At 41.7% G+C, this 18,579-nt stretch overlaps 1 protein-coding gene across 3 annotated transcripts; it reads right to left on the bottom strand.

The window, feature by feature from the left end:
• Positions 1-274: 274 nt before the first annotated feature.
• Positions 275-16,981, bottom strand: LOC148814132 (complement C2-like). 3 transcript variants are annotated; one of them, XM_088906946.1, is made up of 19 exons: positions 16,956-16,981; positions 16,209-16,393; positions 14,859-15,164; positions 14,072-14,257; positions 13,007-13,180; positions 12,012-12,086; positions 11,198-11,337; positions 10,078-10,207; positions 9,314-9,418; positions 8,832-8,912; positions 7,892-8,044; positions 6,611-6,747; positions 6,208-6,325; positions 5,296-5,431; positions 4,527-4,612; positions 4,305-4,438; positions 3,029-3,122; positions 2,487-2,536; positions 275-850 (listed from the first exon to the last, which is right to left on the bottom strand). In XM_088906946.1, exons 2-19 carry the CDS (start codon positions 16,261-16,263, stop codon positions 725-727), a joined length of 2,286 nt encoding a protein of 761 aa, XP_088763072.1. In that variant the 5' UTR covers positions 16,264-16,393; positions 16,956-16,981; the 3' UTR covers positions 275-724. The 3 variants fall into 3 exon arrangements, with proteins under 3 accessions (XP_088763072.1, XP_088763071.1, XP_088763073.1); XM_088906945.1 differs by lacking the exon at positions 16,956-16,981 and having other exon boundaries at positions 16,209-16,541; XM_088906947.1 differs by lacking the exons at positions 13,007-13,180; positions 16,956-16,981 and having other exon boundaries at positions 16,209-16,541.
• Positions 16,982-18,579: the final 1,598 nt, after the last annotated feature.

Raw genomic sequence — 18,579 nt, 5'->3', positions numbered from 1 at the left:
TTGGTTGAAAACAGACCCAGCATTTTACAAATAACAGCCTAGTACCTACAGCAAGCACTGATAAACAAGATGAATTACATAGCATCTGGAAGAGAAGGTGAAAAATGATACAGGGGTATGTAAAAAGATAAAAGGCTCAAACCAATAGTATCATCCCTGTGAATAAAAAGAAAAAGGAAAAATGCACAATCCACATTCTCTGGATGTTGTTTACTTTAGTAAAGGGGACACAAAAGGCATACCTCAGTCCCAGGTCATTGTGGGGAGATGGGACAAATTGCAGAGCAGGACAGTGGATCTGAATCCTGGCTCTGGAAGACCCCTGGTTTTGTTTCAATTGAGCATAATCTCAAGCTCGTTTATTACAATTTTCTGTTTGAGACCCTTTTTAAAAAAAAATGCTTTCAGGTCCTAGGAAGTTCTATTAGCCCTGTGCTAATTAGTGAGTTTCTACACTTCCCTCTTAGGGGTGTGCTAGTTGAAATATAGGTAACTGTACTTAAGAATAAGTGAAAATAGAAGAAAACAAAATGACTCTTTCTCACATGTCTGTGCATTATAACATGGTCTCCTACTAAGAGTGGTTTAGCTAGAAACTGGCCTCATTAAAAAAATCTAAACTTATGTTGCACTTTTGTGGTTAAATCGTTCTTTTTAAATTTATTGTGGGGTTGCATGCCAGGAGCCGGGTTTCTGGCCGCTGCCTGAGAAGAACACCACTTCGCTACTCATACCGCAGGTCTGCAACGTGCTCTCTGATGAAGGACATCAAGTGGGGGACGCTGGAGTAATAGCCCATAAAATTGCCTTCGCCGCATTTATCCTCCCTGCCAAAACTGACAATGCCAACCTGGTAAAGAGAGAACAGCCATGAAACAGGAGGAGGACACCGCTGTGTCCCGAGGAACAAAACCTCAGGACTGCCACCCTCGGTAAAATACATTCACCGCCCGCAGCATTTAAAATCTGGAGTGATTGTTCTGGTTTCTTTGCACTGTCACACAATCCGTTAAAGCACATTCTTCTTTATCATAGTCTTATTATTCAACTGGAACTGTAAACAGAAAGCTTAACAGTCCTGTAGTGAAAGAATTGAGGCGGATGTAAAAGTGCACGCACTACAAAGTTTTCAGTCTTCTGTTCAGTCTCCTTAATAAATTCTGGAAATGTTCAAGCCTTTCACTGTATTTTTTTCTTTTGTTATTCAAGCAAAACATCATTAATGATAACGGTAACAACACGCTGTGTTATACTGTATAAATTGCAGAGATGAAACTGCAATATAATGCTGAATTGCTTAGTTCTCTCCCTCTAATGCGACTGCATGTCTCCTGTTGCATTTCATAAATTTACCATCAAATTACCATCAAATTGCCCAATTTCTATTTAACAGTACTGGCAAACTTTGCATAGCTGGTTAATGATGGGGTTAAGGGAATAAATAGCCAAAGTCTGATAGACCATGGCGATATTCAAAACCGGACAATGCTGTGGAATAAATGAAAAGAGAATTTCAGTGAGATCGGTTAGTAGGATTATTAGAGCATGAGAATGAGTGATGGAGGTGATTTTCACGGAAGAGGAAAATTAAACCTGTCAGGCGTGCAGACAGCGAGGCTGAGGACTCGAACGTCTGTATACAAGAAGGGTGGAGAAAGAGCTTTGGAGACCAAGTTAAATCAAATAATATAATGGAGGGAGGGAAAGCCATCGATATGGCTAGCTTAATGGGAAAAAAATACTAGCATCTCCGTTAGAAATGCAGCCTAATTTAAGTATTAGGTTCAGAAGGCCTGGGCCTTGTTTAGTTAACAAAGAAATATAGCGCTGGTTTCTCAGCAGGTTGCTGGGCGCTGTAGCCCTGGTACCTCGGCAGGTGGCAGAGTATTATCCTAAAGGGGCGATGCTATACTGCATTTAACCTGAGAAGAGGTTAGGGAAGCCAGGACAAAGAAACAGCCAGGCAATGGACGAGGAGACAAGGCTTCGTTCTTTAAAGGGCTGCAAACTTAACGTCTGGTCACTGAGCCTGGTGAAACTGCGAGCAAAGGAGTTAAGAGATTGTACAACGGGTTAACACTCAGGTGGAGTGAATCTGGTTGCTAAAGAATCTTCCCTGCTTGGTCAACTGCTGCCACAAGATCCTAGTTTTATTGGTAGCTGAAAGCTCTCCGGGGAGGGGAACTATACAGACACAACTCTCAGGGGAGAGTCATACGGTCATGTAGACAGGATACCATCTCCCAAAGCACTATACAGTACGTGCACAGGTTAGGGTGAAGCTGGACTCCAGGGAAGGCACAGTGACTTTAGGTATAGTTTCACCAGAGCTTCACAAACTACCCCGCCTTGCGCCCGTTGTTTGCCGGGATAGGCTCCGGCTTTGGTGCGACGCTGAATCGGTTAGTAAATGGATGGCTTGATAATGACGAGGATAGGATAAAAGTGATCAAGTCTATTTTACTTCAAATAAGCAATGAACCCACCTGTATCCACTGTTCCTTTCTGTTCATAACGAGTGCTCCCCCTGAGTCCCCTAACATGAACAGAAGAGCATCTTCAGTCATTTCAATACCAGAAAGACAACAAGGTATGGAAACGCGTTATTGAATTTAAAAACTTTTAAAATAGGGCCTTGATTTCCAATACCATTATTATTTATGGATTGGCATAAATTATTTTGAACTTCCCATATAGCATGAGGCAAAAATATATTAATATTATAAAAACAAAGTAGTTCTTTAAACTTGATTAACGGTTGAATCAACATGGGTTTTTTTCATTAAGTGAACTATAAGAAATGAATGGGGTTTTTTTTTCAGCTCTCTTTGGAAGACAGCAGGAATATGGCAACGTTGATAAATAACAGAATCAGTCTGTTTGATGGGGATAATCATATCATCAGAATACATACAGACAGCATTAGGGATAATGGCTGATTGTAAAACAAATTGCACAGAAAGCATTTTCTAGATCTCTGCACCACGTGTGGGTGCCATCTGTCAGTAAGGTGTGGTGGCACACTCACCACGGCAAGCGTCACTTTCTTCTCCCCTGGCACAGAACATGCGGTCAGTGAACACAACATTCGGCAACGAGATGCCCAGGCATTCCCTGCGGCGCTGAGGTAAAGAAGACGAGCTCATCAGGTGTCCTATCACGCTGCCTCCCAGTACATATCCCATGCAGTGTGAGAGCCATTTTGTTATGAGGCACAACTGTGTGGAATACAGTCCCTTGGGACAGGCGAGGTAGAGAGGATTTATGTGGTGAATGGGATCTCAGCAGAACAGCCCAGTAGCTCTAGTGGCAGAGCTTCAGTAGGGCATGTACACTATGTGAGCTCATCTTCTAGTGATTTTAATGACAATGTCATTCTCCATTACACCCTGCTCACAGGATCACTGAGCACCACTCAGATTTCTGCTCCAAAATGCTCTTTAATAAGAGAAGCTAACAAATTTGCCCACATGAGACATGCAAATGAGAACCAGATATATCATGTTTTAGGAGCCTAAAAAAGCAGAGGTCATTAAATGCCTTTCACAGAAGAATAAGTGTAGTCTAATTTAACCATCTCACCATTTCTAATCGTTTATTCCAATTTGGGGTCAAGGGGAGCCAGAGCCTATCCCAGCAAGGAACGGGCCCTAGAACCACAGATCAATCTTGTAGCACTGCAAGGCAGAAATGCTAACCACTGTGGCGCCGTGTTGCCTGCTTATTGTAACCAAATGTTTTAATGTAAAATGTTTCAAAGCAAATCATTTGCAGTCTATACTTATTCACAGACACTGTATTAAAGCACAAGCAATTAGTAGTTACTGGGCTTGTAATTAGTAAAGGGGAGTGTTATGCATGTTAGTACAGAAGGTTCATGCTATGTTCTGCACTCTGTTTGGTAACTATAGTTACAATTGCTCTTTATAATTTTACAGTTTACAGTTGCACATAATGCAATAATTGTTCGCTTTCAATCCACCTTGAACAAAAATGTCATCCAGACATTTTACGAAGGCACATTACAATGACAATCGTATGCAATTTACAGCGGTTTGATTAGACAGCATCTTACAGTGTCTTGCCAAAACTTTCCACCCCTGCATCAAAATGTTGCATCAAAATGAATGTGAGCTTTTCCCCCGGCCGACTCAAATATCCAGCTATAAGCCATAGAGAACAAGCATGCTGGGACATGGAGCAGGTAAACATTTATGCATCAGGGTAATGGAGATACCAAGTAGTCTTTTATGAAACCTTAGCATCATCTATCAGATATTTCCAGTTTAACCGTAGCAATTTACCGCAATGCTGACGCGAGCGTGTTGCAGTGAAATGCTCCCGATTCTTTTATTTTTATCATAGTATCCCCATCCTGCCACGTAGCCTGACAGAAGTCTCCCACTGTCGTCGCCCCCTGCATAGGTCAGCCTGGTCTCTGAAATGAACAAGAACAGCAGCTCCGTGATTGAGATTTCAGGAAAGACACAGCCCTTGTCCTGGGCTGCGGGTGTACAGCATAGTACCTTGGTAGCTGCACGTCTGTGCCCAGTTCTCCATCGGCGAGGGGATCACGTCTTGTACATCTTTGGTGCAAGGCAGGCACACCCGCCTGAGCCAAGACATTGGGAGGAGATCAGAAACTCAGTCTAGCCCAGGGCTTAACGTTTAGATACTGCCATGCATTGTTTTGTGTTTAATTTAATGAAATATGAAGACAACACTGAGACCCTGGCTCAGCTCAAACAATGGAAGGCTGTGCTTTTGTTTTTCATTTAGTAAGCCTTTTCCTTTAAATGCACGTTTTTTACTGATATTTGGGAGGGATACCAACGACGTCTATCTCACCCAGCTGTACCTAATTGCCATCATAATAAAATTAGCTACAGTGCAAACACCAAACTCAAGCGCCTCCCAGCATTGCTCCTCCTCCCCATCACCTCACAGCTGCCCCATGGTCACTCTTTCTGGCTGGGGTTCGAGCCTCCTCGTTCTGTGGCCTGGGGGCTGCCCCTTAACCAAGCAGGATAGGCCATACCTGCCTCACCAAGTACTCCAGACACTCACAACGCATTCAGCTCTTTGACGTTTTTGTCCATAGTGAAATATGTTTTGTATCTACTAAGGTCACAGCTTGCCTTTAACATGAGAAAACACAAAGTACACAAGCTAATGATGTCTCTTCCAGAAGGAATTTTAATTGACAAATTACTTTATTTTTTGTTAGAAATGCAAAGGTTTTAATTTGTTTTTTTCAAATAACATGACTTAGTTTATAAAGACCCGTTCTGTTACCTCACTGTTTCTCGGTACTGGATGTCTTTCCTCAGCTTCAGCAAGGCAATGTCATAGTCGAAATACTTATTGTACTCTGGATGAACTATCACCTGCTCCACCATAACTTTCTCTCCTTCAATTCTTGTGTTGGATCCTAATGGGAAAACATTGAAAGTTTCTAAACACACTGGAATGTTCCTGAGGGAATATCAAAAGAAAGTAAAAATATAAAAAGGGCTAGAGGTTTTGACGTTGTTGGAAAGAATAAATTCACAGTGAATAATGTCTTAAGTCCAGACATGGAGTTAAAGTAAGCATGCAAACACAAATGCCTTGGTCAAAAAATACACAGTCCTACAGCAAAGAAATCATTAAAATTGCACTGGGGTTTGAACATTAATACACAACTCCAATCCTCATGAGCGGTAGTCTGACATAACCCACAGTACATAGAAGCAGGTTTTCTAGATTTGTTTCAATCAGAAGCATGTGAAGTGCTTTGAAGTGTGACATTGTTCCAGTTAAGCTCAGAATGAGCTCCGTTGCATCATTAACAGTTGAATGAAAATATCAACACACGGCAGCATTCTAGCAGTGGAGTTGTGTGCTACTGCTTTGAAGTTCTAAGCATTTTTATTTACATTTACGCTAGTTATCACTTTATTTTAAATTAAATAAGTTTAAGAACACATAGCAAAAATCATTGCAGAGACACACTGTACCAGTTTACTAGCAGTTGACTAGCTGAGATCAGTCTATATTCTAAGCAAGTGAAAGTACATCCTTTAGAAATTGCTGTTGTCTCACTTAACGGCATGCATCGTACTTAAGATAAAAACATGTTTGCAAGGTTGGATTTGAGACTCAGTAACTGTGCTTGTCAAACTGTCCTTATTCCTCTGATTGTTAGGGAAAGAGAGTGGTGCTCACCTATTACTACATGGATTTCAGTGTCTTCTGTGGTATCACTGAAGCAGTGGGCTGCAGTTAAAATCCACCTTCGAGAAATGATGGAGCCGCCACAAGTCTCTTTATCTGTGTTTCTGGTCTGAGGTAGAAAGCAAAGGCAAAAGACATTGAAAGGGGCTGCAATCCAGAGTAACCCATGCAAGAGCATGAATGGACATTGCTGCTGTAGTTGTGCCATGTGTTGTATTTCAATCAAACCCTTGAGGATTGCTTGCACTTGTTAGGAGTGGTTGATCAATCACATCTGCCCTCCCTCTCTTAATGTTGGCATACTGTATGCATTACTTCTGTTCCTTAGGGGGAGCTTAGTTTTATGTCCTTGTGGCCACTTTGTAAAGCAAGCCAAAGTGGCAGACACACTCACCTTGCTGTTTCTGACGATGTTCACCTGCCAGGGCCAGTCTCCTTTGTTAGACTCCTTCCCTCTGAAGACGCGAACTACCGCACGCTGCGTCGGTCTGCTTTTCATCCGCACGCCGCATAGCGAGAACGCTTTGTCGTCTGCCCCAAAGAATAATATCTGTAATGGCCTTCCTCTGCAGCGCACCCTATACAGCTAACTGCATACTTCACAGCAGTGGTTCCCAGCAGTCCTGGTGCTGGTGAGCTGCACACCTGCTGGGTTGTTTTCTAGCTGAACCCCCAGTTACATAAACAAACCTTCATTGACTTAATATCAATAATAAGATTAGTTTGAACTGTTCGTTCCCCACTCTTAAACATGTTGGAGCTTTAACTGTTGTATTTTATAAGTGAAATAAAATTGCAAACTTGTGAACAGAAACTAAATGCAAATATTACATTGAAGCGAAATCCTGGATCTAACGAAGTGCAAACTAGCAGGTGTGTGGGTCACCAGGACCAGGATTGGGAACCACTGCTTCACTTTCAGGGTGAAAAAAATGGAGTTACAAAATTAAATTTCAAGAGACAAAGCCCCCTTCCACTGCCCGATCTCCCTCCTCTAGCCTAAATGATCCCTTCTGTCATGGTCACTGGGTGTTGGTATCCTTACATCTCAGCCCCTGTCCTGATAGCAGCCCAGCGGAACGTTCCCCTCTCGAACAAGCAGGTTCGAGTCAAAGAATAATGGGATCATTCTTGCCCATTCTCCCTCTCCCCATTCTCTTAACAGCAGTGTCTGCCTGTGTATGAGCGCGGACAGGTAAGGAAGATGTTCTTGAATTAAGAGGACAACTTGGTAGCACGTCGAGATAATGAAGCTGAAGAGATCTCCTCATGTCTCGAGTTAGGATAAGACTGGAGCAGTGCAAATGTGTCAGTTCAATTAGGCAAAGCAAATCTAATTCATCCATCCATTTTCTAACCGCCTCTTCCAACGCAGTTGTGAGGGAGCCGGAGCCTGTCCCAGCAAGTAATGGGCACAAGGCAGGCTACTCCCTGGATGGGACGTCAGTCCTTCACAGGGCAGACAGACATAAACACACACACGATCTCACATCTGAGCCAATTTTCCCAGAAGCCAAAACTAGTATATCTCTGGATGGCAGGAGGAAACCTACGCAAACAAAGGGAGAACATACAAACTCCTCACAGATAGCACCCTAGGCCCAGAACTGACCCCAGAGCCCCAGCGCTGCAAGGCACTAATCTAATTAAGTGCCTAAATTAGGAGCTCACTTACCTTCCCAGTCAGGCACATCGTCAACCTCTTTCAGCGAGTCATAGCTTGGTAAGACGAATGTGTAGTGGCGCCCACTTTCAGGCACATGTTTCTTGGGCACGATGCGTTCCAGTTGTTCTCTCTGCACAGCACCTAGGCCTATTGCAAAAACATCTGGAGACAAAGAGGAGCAAATGTATCTAAGAGCAAGTACCGCAAAATATGACCTAAATAAAAAAAACACTGGGTGTCCCTTAGTCTGTTAAGACAGTAGAATCTCAGTGCAACTTCACTGCTTTAAAGCATCAATTGAACTCTCAATGTCTTTACTAGTACCTCAGATATAATAAAGTGATATTTTAAAAATAAGTATTCACCCACTTGTATGTACTCACAACATGCAGCTACAACAAAATAGGTCCCAGGAAAGATCCTGGATGAATTATCATACCAAAAAAAAAACGGTCTAGCTATGAAAATATGTGATTGATTTGCAAATTAATCCATTACAAAGTATCTCATATAACTCAAGAGCTATCAACCAGTATGTACAGTAGTTAATATTCCAGAAGAATCGGATCACTCCACAGTGTTAGGAAAGCAGAAAGGACAAATCGTAACTGAACTGAATGAAACATGTCCGCATTGCTGAGCTCTTTTCAGAAAAACCCATCACTATAGTGTGCCTGGGTAGCTTTCAAGTAGGCATAATAAATTGTTAAATTTATAAACACATCAACATAACAGGAAAGAAAAAAAAAACTAAAACAAAAACAGAAATAAACAAAATGGAAAAGCAAAGCCTATACTTTTTAAAAAAATAAACAAAACATATTCTTCAAATAAGTAGTTCAGGTAGGTATCTGCGTCAGCATGCGTAGGCTACAAAGGAACAAGTAATAGGTTTATTCCATGCTGAAAAGAAAAGAAAAAAAAGAAAAAAAATCTTCAAATAACCTACCAAAGTAAATGTCTGCATCATGGATGTGTTCTACTATCTCCTTTATTGAACTGGATAGGGAGAAACCTCCAAATTTTCTCCCTGACAATACCAAGCATACAATAATAAAAATAATTAGATGTCTGTTTTTAGACCATTTTGAAAGATCTAGATCTAACATGTTTAAATAAATCCAAAATGTTTACTTATAAAAAGGTGCTCTAGATACAACAGGTCTGTCTGTATGAAAGTGTACCACTATAAATTTAAGATATGTTTTGTAGACTCCCTGTGTTTTTAAAATGCTCAAACTTTGCACTTTCATCATAATAAGATCAATTTCACCATAATGAACTTACATTTTGCACGTTAAGAACAAGAATCACAAATTGCTTTACCATTCCTCTTCATGCCTTAATTACTATGATTTCACTAGATTCTGTTACCAGAATCAACTTTGACCTTGCCTTTCACAATGCTCTGTGTCAAAATTACATGCTCACCTATTACAAAGAGTGTCCACTTTGCTGCTTCCTTTTCAGCAAAAATCATCTTCTTTGCCTCTGCAAGACCTTCCTCCAGGTTTGCTTCTGTGTGCTGGGAAAAGTCTGTAGCACAAACCACAGACAACAGCAAGTCACTCCATGAGACACTTTAGGCCCCCCGAGCTACCCCTCTGGCATGGCGATGGGAAAGCACTGTCGTGTGGGCTCTGCTGGGCTCCGCTGGGCTCGGACCAATCGACTCGAACTCTCCTGAGGTCACTCCACGCTTGCATTGTGTGAAACCACAAATAGCTCTGATAAGTGCACAGTTCAGAAAGAGGGGTATGTTGTCCATCCCTTCATTTTCTAATTACCTTATCCGATTCAGGGTCGGGGGCTGCCGGAGCCAATACCGGCAGGCAATAAGCACAAAATGGGACACCAATCCATCCCGGGGCAGACACACATGGGAGGAAACCCATGGAAACACAGGGAGAACATGCAGACTCCACACAGACAGCACCCCATGTCTGGAATTGAACCCAGGGCCCCAGCGCTGTGAGGCAGCAATGCTGAGCACTGAGCCACCCTGATGCCCCCAGATGTGCTGACCTCAGCCCCTGTATGCTCTTATCATAAGTTTGAAACGTTAGGAGAAAAAAAATTAAATGGTGATGCCAAATTTAGGAAAAAGAAAAGTCAGACATTCCGCTGCTTCTAAAGCCAGGAGCTTTCGATGAGTCACTGCTTACCATCTGAGCCTGTAGAAAAATGTCTATTACCTTTACAATCTACAGTCTGGTCCAGAAGTGTGGACTTGTCTTTATTGGGATCCGCAGTGATGTTTATGGTCTTCACATGAGAGTAGTCAAAAAAAAGCACTTTGACTGACACTTTCGGGACCTTCCAAATCTAGGAGAGAAGAAGAAATGCGAGAAATTGAAATATTATCTTGTGATTTATCATTATAGCAGCAGTAGTAATTTTGTACATTAAACTTAGGAAAATAAAGCCTCTTATATCTTTCTACCACTTAAAGAATAATATTTTATGAAGTATTCTGGGTACTACTAATCTTAAAATGTATGATTTCCCTCACATTGTTGTCTTCTACACATTAACTTCTACAGTGGCACAGTTGAAGTGATAAGGGCAAGTGGTCTTTCCTCCACTGTTTCACTAGAGCAATTGAGTAATTGAAGAATTCCCACAATGACTTCACTGAGTGAGCAGCTGAAAGCAGTGGCAATATTTCTCCTCAAAAATATTTGCCTTATATTCATATTATATTAATGGCAATTATATACCATTGTTATCTTTCTTCCTCTCATTTTACAACAGGTAATAATAATAACTATCTTTATTTTATAATGTCTTTCAGCATACAGCGCCCCAAAAGACAGAATGTACTGTTCCCATTTTAATCTTGACAGAGTGAGTCTCGCCAAGGTTTCATTGCTTTACTCCATTCTAATGTGAGAACGGTGTGATAACAGTGCAATTTAGTACAGTAAGCTTTTATAAAATATAGCTGTTCCATTACGGTGCGGTGTGGGGTTGCTAAAGGACACACAGCTGAGCAGGTACCGTAGGTTTATAACAGAAATCCAGCCATCCATTTTGTAATCACTTCTTAAAACATGGTGTCGTGTGAGAGCTGGAGACTGTCCTGGCAGGCCACGGCGCAAGGAAGAGTACACACACACACCCAAACATGGGAAGAACATACAGACTCCACACAGACAGCAGTCCAGGAACTGAATCCAGGGACCCTGTGCTCAAGATACAGTAGCAATGTTAAACACTGGACCACCCTTTATAACAAAAATGACTGGCTAAATTTTAAAAAGAAAACAAAATAAAGGAAAAGATCCAATAATCGCAAGGCAGAGCCTCTCTAACCCGCTTGACGAAGCTGTCAATGAACTCCAGCCCCTTCTGGAAGTTGTAACAGCCAACACTCCCAGAGGAGTCCATCAGAAAGAAGATGTGCTGTCTTCTCTGACTCTGAGGATTCAGGTCTGCTTCAGAGGCAGGGAGCACTGAGGTCGGGGAGACAAACTGAAATTAAGAAGCTGCAGGACAAAGGTCATATTTAATTGGGTAGGTAAGTTTGGATATTGCTACCATACCAATGATAATGTGTTGGTCATTCTCACTCCTTCATTATAAGAACACAGGAAAAAAGGAGTGCCCTTTGAAAGGTTTGATGGGTAAATAAACCCAGAAATGTGCTGACTTGAATTATTTGCAAAAGGTGTCACCCATGTATTTAACGAGTTCCACTCCAGAGGCCCTAAATCTGATCCTGTTGTACACAGGAACACAAGAATTTAAGAAAGGCTCCAGATGAAACACCCATTTCAGCTTCAATAACAGAGCTGGGCAGTTTGTTCTAGACCCCACAACTCTTTGTGTGAACAGAGTGCTTCCTGATGTACAGGAAGTCCACAGTGCATTCCCTCTTATTTCCTGCTGTTGCCTGTGGTACATAATCCACTGTTGGTAATAAAATAGTTCAGCGATTTGACCTATAGTGAGTATTAAAATGATCAACAGGGGCATTAATGAGACAGATATAAAAAAACTATTCTTACCAAATGTAGTGTATTTTCAGTTTTTTTATTTGTTCACAGTAGTACATGCAGCAGGTTTATACATTGTCTTACCTACTGCTTTCTTTCCTGAAGGAAGTATACAAGAGTATTCTACTTACTTGCCATTTCGATTTGAGATTTCACAATCATCATTTCACTGGCAAGGTCCTCTACATCATCAAAGGTGTACCTAGCTGTGGGCAAGTAAATGTATTAAAACCCAAAGCAGATCATGGAATCGACACAGTTGCTGAGGTCAGATTCACAGTTCATGTTCAGGCCCATGTCTGTAGGCCATAATGATCAAGTCTGATGTATTTACTGATTCCTAGTTGACAAATTAATGATTCACTAAACCCTTTCTGATATCAACCTCAATGTTAAACTAAAATGATAAATAGATTACAATTAATCAATTTAATCAACTTTAAACTTAAGTTATAAAGTTTCAGCATACACCACTGTTGTCTATTATATGAATCTTTTTGAAATCTTTAAGACCTGAATCTTCCCATCAGACAACATTTGAAAGCTACTTCTTTTTTTATAGTGGAGAAAACTATCTTTCCTTCTTAAGAGTTTCTAATAAAGCTCTGTGTTCTTTTTTAACAAGTTCAAAGCAGCACAATGTAGTATTCTCTATGACCTGCAAAGTAATGTATACAGCTCCTGCACTTTGTGTATATAAATAAAAATTAAATCAATAAATGTCCTTTTTAATTTGATTTGCAACAGCTCCTCTATTATAACACGAACCCCCTTTTATTCATAAAACCCCCACACTTCATATTTAATCCTCAGCCTACCCTGAACTGCTTTTGCATTACACTTTCCAAGCACCTTTTGAGATAAACAAACACTCCCTTATAACACAGTCTGTAGATAAACAGACTATTCACATTTATCAAACCGATGCAGACACAAGTACTGGCACCCTGTATGTTCAGTTACTTAATTTACCAAAAAATCATAACTACCACTAACTAGGATGAATGCATGATCAATAAACTTAGGGGGTTCACTGACAATCACTGACTATACATATTAAAGGGTTTCGTCCTTGGTAATTTGCCCCTGAGCTCAAAGCAGTGAAAATCTAGGTGGAAATGCATACTTTCACACGTGGGCTCCTCTCCCGACCACACGCCCGTCTGCAGACACAGGCGCTCCGACGAGCCTCGCAGCACCAGGTTACTCTGGCAACTATATTTCACTGTGAACCCATTGCCGAAGAAGTCGCCGTATCTTGCGCCCCCAAATGGGATGCCAGGGTTTGGGCAATAGTTTTCTGCAATAGAAATGTGTACCACTTACCAAGCGTGCCCTGACTAATTCACTCCCAGTCTGTCCTGTTCCTTCCCAACATTGTAAATGCAGGGGAGTTTACTGCAAGCAGGCTCATTGTGATTGGACATATCAGGCTCGGCAGAGGCCCTCGTGCATTGGACAATTAACAGCATCAATCACACTAAACCACTCATTACTGTAACATCCATCCCTCTGTCTTCTAACCACTTTATCCATTCCTGGGTCTCAGGGGAGCTGGAGCCTATCCTGGCGAGCCACGGGCACAAGGTAGGATACACCCTGGATTGGACACCAGACATCACAGACACTCACACCAGGGCCAGTTTACCCAGACCCAGCATGTCTTCGGATTGTCACACAAAGAGAGAACAAGAAAACTCCACACCGACATCACCCCAGGTCCAGCGGCAATCCTAACTGCTGCTCCACTGTCTCCCACTTAAATTACTGGAATACATAACTCAGAATTCCTATCATATTCTTGCGCTTGTAGGAGAACCACTCATTGTAAAAAATACTTTATAATGAAACCATTTTACCTATCTGGAAACATAATAATATATAATACCACCGGTATGACTAATTATATCATATTCTTCAGTGTCTGGAATGGTACCGCTCCTGAGTGTGATAAATGTGCGATGAGCGACGCACATTTTAGAAAAACATGCCGTAAGTGTTGATTTAAAAGTTTTGAAGGCAAAGTGTGACCGCTATGACTGCGGGTTTAAAAATCATCCCCAAAAAACAGAGAGAGAATGAGAGGGCAAAAAGAAGCAGCGGGCGAGAGAGTACAAAGCAGGCCGCGGCGGCCGCTGGCGCCGAGCGAGGCAGAGGAGGAAGGGGCGGGGAGGAAGAGGACGGCCCGCACCTGCGCTGTCGCACACTGGCAGCCTGCCGCTCCACTGGCCGTTGGCCAGGCAGGTGCGCTGGGCGGACCCCAGCAGCAGGAAGCCCGAGTAGCAGGAGAAGTTGACAGTGTCGTTCCAGCCGTACTTCTGGAGCATGGGAATCATGGATCCGAAGGTGGGGGCCGAGGGGGGCACACATGTGACTGCTGCAGAGACACGGCGCAAGATCAGAGCCGCAGGATTAGCTGATCTACCAATGGGCCACCAAGATAATACATTTACTGTGCCAAGCAGCACACTTCTAATCTTTATTTGGCCCCCTAATCTAGACAGCTCCATTGTTTATCCTCTGCAATCTTAGCATTTTCTTTGAAGCACGGTATCTCTGCTGGTTATCTAACATCATTTAGCATTACTGATAACCATGAAATACCGCAGGATGGTCGGCCTTTACAGTTCATTTGATATTTTAGAGTCCCTGCGTTGGTGCAAAATAACATTTTGCATCTGTTTTACTTGAAGGACAGTTACCCGTTTGTTGACCTATTACAGTTTGGCTTAGGTGGTGTCCTAGAAACCTTAGAAGCACAGCAGGAACAGAAGAAACAATTTAGTGGGACCTCATTCATAGTTAATGTCTTGCACTCATGAATAACAGCTATGCATTTTGGTCTTGGTTTATAAAATGTGTGTGGTTATTGTACACAATTCTAAAAGTCTTATTTCAAAAAGTCAGTTTTCATTGGAAATTAGTTACTGTCACACCTAGTAGAAATGCAGTGGTTTTTGAGATCTGCGTCTACTTACGTCTGCAGGTAACCTTTTTGGCACTCTCTCCATAGGAGTTCCTCAGCAGGCTCCATCGCCCCCGAAAGCAAACCCTCCAGGCCACCGGATAGGCGTAGCTGCCCAGCGGACACTGGTAGTGCATCACGCTCCCGGCGACACGGTTCTCCGGCCACCGGATAGTGCCCCCTTCAAACTCCTCCTTGTCGCTACAGACTGCGTCCACCAGACGGCTGCGGACACTCTGGTCAGCCTTCCCTTCTGCCGCCGCTGGACCACCTGAGTCAGCCGGAGAAACAGCACCCCTGGGAGTTTGCAGGGGTGAGCCTAACGAGACAAGAGCAGTCAGAACGAGCTTTGAGAAGCAGAACACTGACAGAAAAGCTCCATGGGTCCACTGGCTCAAGTTCTGCATTACACCATCATGTGGGTCACGAGACTTGACGTGACAGGGAAGATGGCGCAGTGTAGATAGGGAGAGGTTGAATTTGTGTCTGGCTTAGCAATCTCTAAAGATGGTGGGTATTGTCCAGTGGCATTCTGGACTTTGTTCTGATAGATTTAGTTCTAAATTGATATGGTGTATGCAGACAGTACGGTGGCACAGTGGTTAGCGGTACTATCAAATACATTGTCGTGGGGCAGCCGGAGCCCATCCTTGCAAGCAAGAGTCCATCATAGAGCACACAAGACAAACACACTCACACCTGGGCCAATCTTCCTAGAAGCCGATTAACCTACCAGCGTGGGCTGTGGGAGGAAACCAGAGTACCAAGAGGAAACCCATGCAAACAGGGGAAGAACATGCAATCTCCACACAGACAGCAACCCAGATCTGAAATTGCACCCTAGGCCCCAGAAATGTGAGGCAACAATGCTAACCACTGCACACCCTGATAGCCAGAGCCTATCCTTGCAAGCAGCAGTCCATCATAGGACACACAGACAAAGACACTCACACCTGGGCCAATCTACCAATTCAATCATTAATAATGATTACTGAATGAACTCATGATCTTACACAGTACTTGCTATACTTTAAAGCTAACATTGTTCAACACATAATCCCTTTTCCTGTATTTTGGATTTTACTGATCTTTATCCAGCAGCATTGGTCGACAGGTAGCAGTAGATCATTTGCTTAAATTTTGATCAAATTTGTTAATCAGCAAGCCGCTGTTATCATGGATTACTGATTTCTAAAACAAGAGGCACTGCCCCTTACTAACTGTTGAGGCTCCTGTCTGTGGCTGTGATAAAACTAGTTAACAAGTGACTATCAAAGATAACAATCCTGAGGCAAAATACTGTACTGCACAAAACATGCTTGACATACGAAAACCAGAATCATATTCCCCAAAGAATGCTTACCTTCCAGGAGTCTCAGGTGCACCAGGATCACAACTAAAAAAACAGCAAAATCCATCTGCTGACCTACAGAAGTTGCCTGTTATCCGCTGATCAATTTCTGATCTGTTCAACACGGAGTGGAGGTTTTCGGCAACACAAAGGCGTTCCAAAACGTGCTCTTGTCTCTCATGGGCCTAAACAAAAGTCTGAAAAACAAGAAGAATGAAATCCCAGCTTGTTCAAGGAAAAGAAAAATGAAATAGAACAAAAGGAAATTTAACCATAAAACACTGATCAACTGTGAAACAAGCTGGGTAAAGTCCAAAACAGTGGTGGTTTTCCCGGCACAGCCAGTCTGAGTTCATCGTAAACAACATGAGGTCAAAGACTCCTGACACAGAAGCAAGAGTCTGCAGGCGGATGTCCAATGACAGGAAACACTCTTCATCAGACTCTTCTTGAAGTTTTACAAGGTAAACAAAATGGCAGTTTAAGGGATTACAATATTTTTCAGCATTCCAAAGGTTAAAATGATTATTTTATTATTAAATATACAGTAATTAATGTATTTAATTCTCATTAATTAGGTAAAAAAGGCAGACAACATCATTGCAAAAACAAATGACTTGGCACAGGTGCAAGTATGTAGTGTACTGTGCACCGTGCACAAACATACTCTGTCCTACACAGGATGTGCAGCCAAGCAGTGCTGAAAATGTAAAGCAATACACATACATTTTTATTCTGTGTCTCCTTGCTTTTACAAACCTTTTACAAAAACAAGTCTTTTGATACAAGCCTTCTTCGGGTGTGTTGTTTTCTTTCTTCTCTTTTAACCAGTGAAAAACTTATTGTGAAAAGCCAAGTTCTAAGCATGTCTTATGCCTCCAGGACCTCCAGACAGAGAACAGCTTGATCTTATGCTTGTTCTTTGTTCTTCCAATTGCATCGTAACGTGGTTTCTTCTCAGTTTCATTCTGATTTAGGGGAAATGTCTCATAATATCCAATATCAGCAAAGCCCTCCTTCCTCTCAGTGAATCACATTTGAACCATGCATGTACAGGGAGCCAGGGTAGGGTAGCTTGCTTACACAAGTAAGCAAAAGATCAAGACCTACTTCAAGACAAGATCAAGGTTCTAAGCATAATAATTCGAATTAAAAAACATTTTATCAAAAAAAATTACTTTAAATTCTTTGTCCCACAAACTACGTTTCAGGATTCATTCACAAGATTTTATCTTTCATTTCTTCTGGTTATACATTAACGCTGCCCTCCATAAGTATTGGGACAGTGAAGTAAAAACAGTTAAGATAAAAAAAGAGGCATACTTTAAAGTTTTAGAATACCACTTTTTGTGTTCAATTCCACCATTTTAGGTGAGCTTAAGTATTGGGAAAAATTAACTTAAAAGTAAATTAAAGTAGTATAAAACTCAATAACTGCATCAAGCCTGAGACCCACTGACATCACCAAGCTCCTGGTTTGTTCTGGTGAAATGCTTTGCCAAGCCTTTTCTAGAGCTATTTTTAGTTCCTGGAGCGTTTCTGACTTCAGTCTCCTTTTTAACAAATGAAACGCATTTTCAATTAGATTTAAATCAGAAGGTTGACTTTTTTTTCCCCGATGAACTCCTTGGTTGCGTTGGCAGTCAGTCTTGCTGCATGATGAAACCCCAGCCAATAAGTCTGGAGGCATTTTCTTGTAACACAGGCAGACAAGATGTTTCTGTGCACTTCTGAAGTCATTCTACTGACTCCAAACACAGACACCAAAGGGAAGAGCAAAAACTAAATCCAACACTACACACTAATACTGTAGCTCTTTTACGTTTGTAGCAGGAAAACACCTGACCAACAAGGAACACCTGGCAGCGAATTGTCCCAATAGTTATCCTCACCTGAAATGTGGGGATTGAACACAAAAATGTTATTATTCTACACAGCACAAAATCTAAGTACAAAAATACTCCGAAACAGAAGTGATATTCTGTACTTTTGCTTCATATTCATCTTTTCATCTGAAGGCACACACAAATATATAGAACTATGTAACACAGGGCTTTTAGCGTTCCTATTCGTACAGGACAGGACTTGAATTCAAGTCACATCTACAACTCACATTATAATTCTCTTCCTAACTTATATAAATGCTCTAGATTCTGGCACCAGTAGTAAATTAGTCAAGGAATGCCATTTTAAAATTGTACAATGCACTTGTAAGACCCCATTTAGAATATTATTTAAACTTTTAGTCACCACATTATAAAAATATATTGCTTCTCTGAAATCGGTCCAAATATTCATATTCTTCCCACATTTAAAGAAATGTTAAGACAGACTACAAAAACCTGCAACATCTATAGAGAAAAGGTTGTGGAAGTCTTAAATA

The sequence above is a fragment of the Atractosteus spatula genome, chromosome 27 (assembly GCF_055471065.1).
Source record: "Atractosteus spatula isolate fAtrSpa1 chromosome 27, fAtrSpa1.hap1, whole genome shotgun sequence".
In the NCBI taxonomy this organism is placed as follows: domain Eukaryota; kingdom Metazoa; phylum Chordata; class Actinopteri; order Semionotiformes; family Lepisosteidae; genus Atractosteus; species Atractosteus spatula.
Note: the sequence above shows the minus strand (reverse complement) of the source record. Positions and strands in the feature narration are given on the sequence as shown.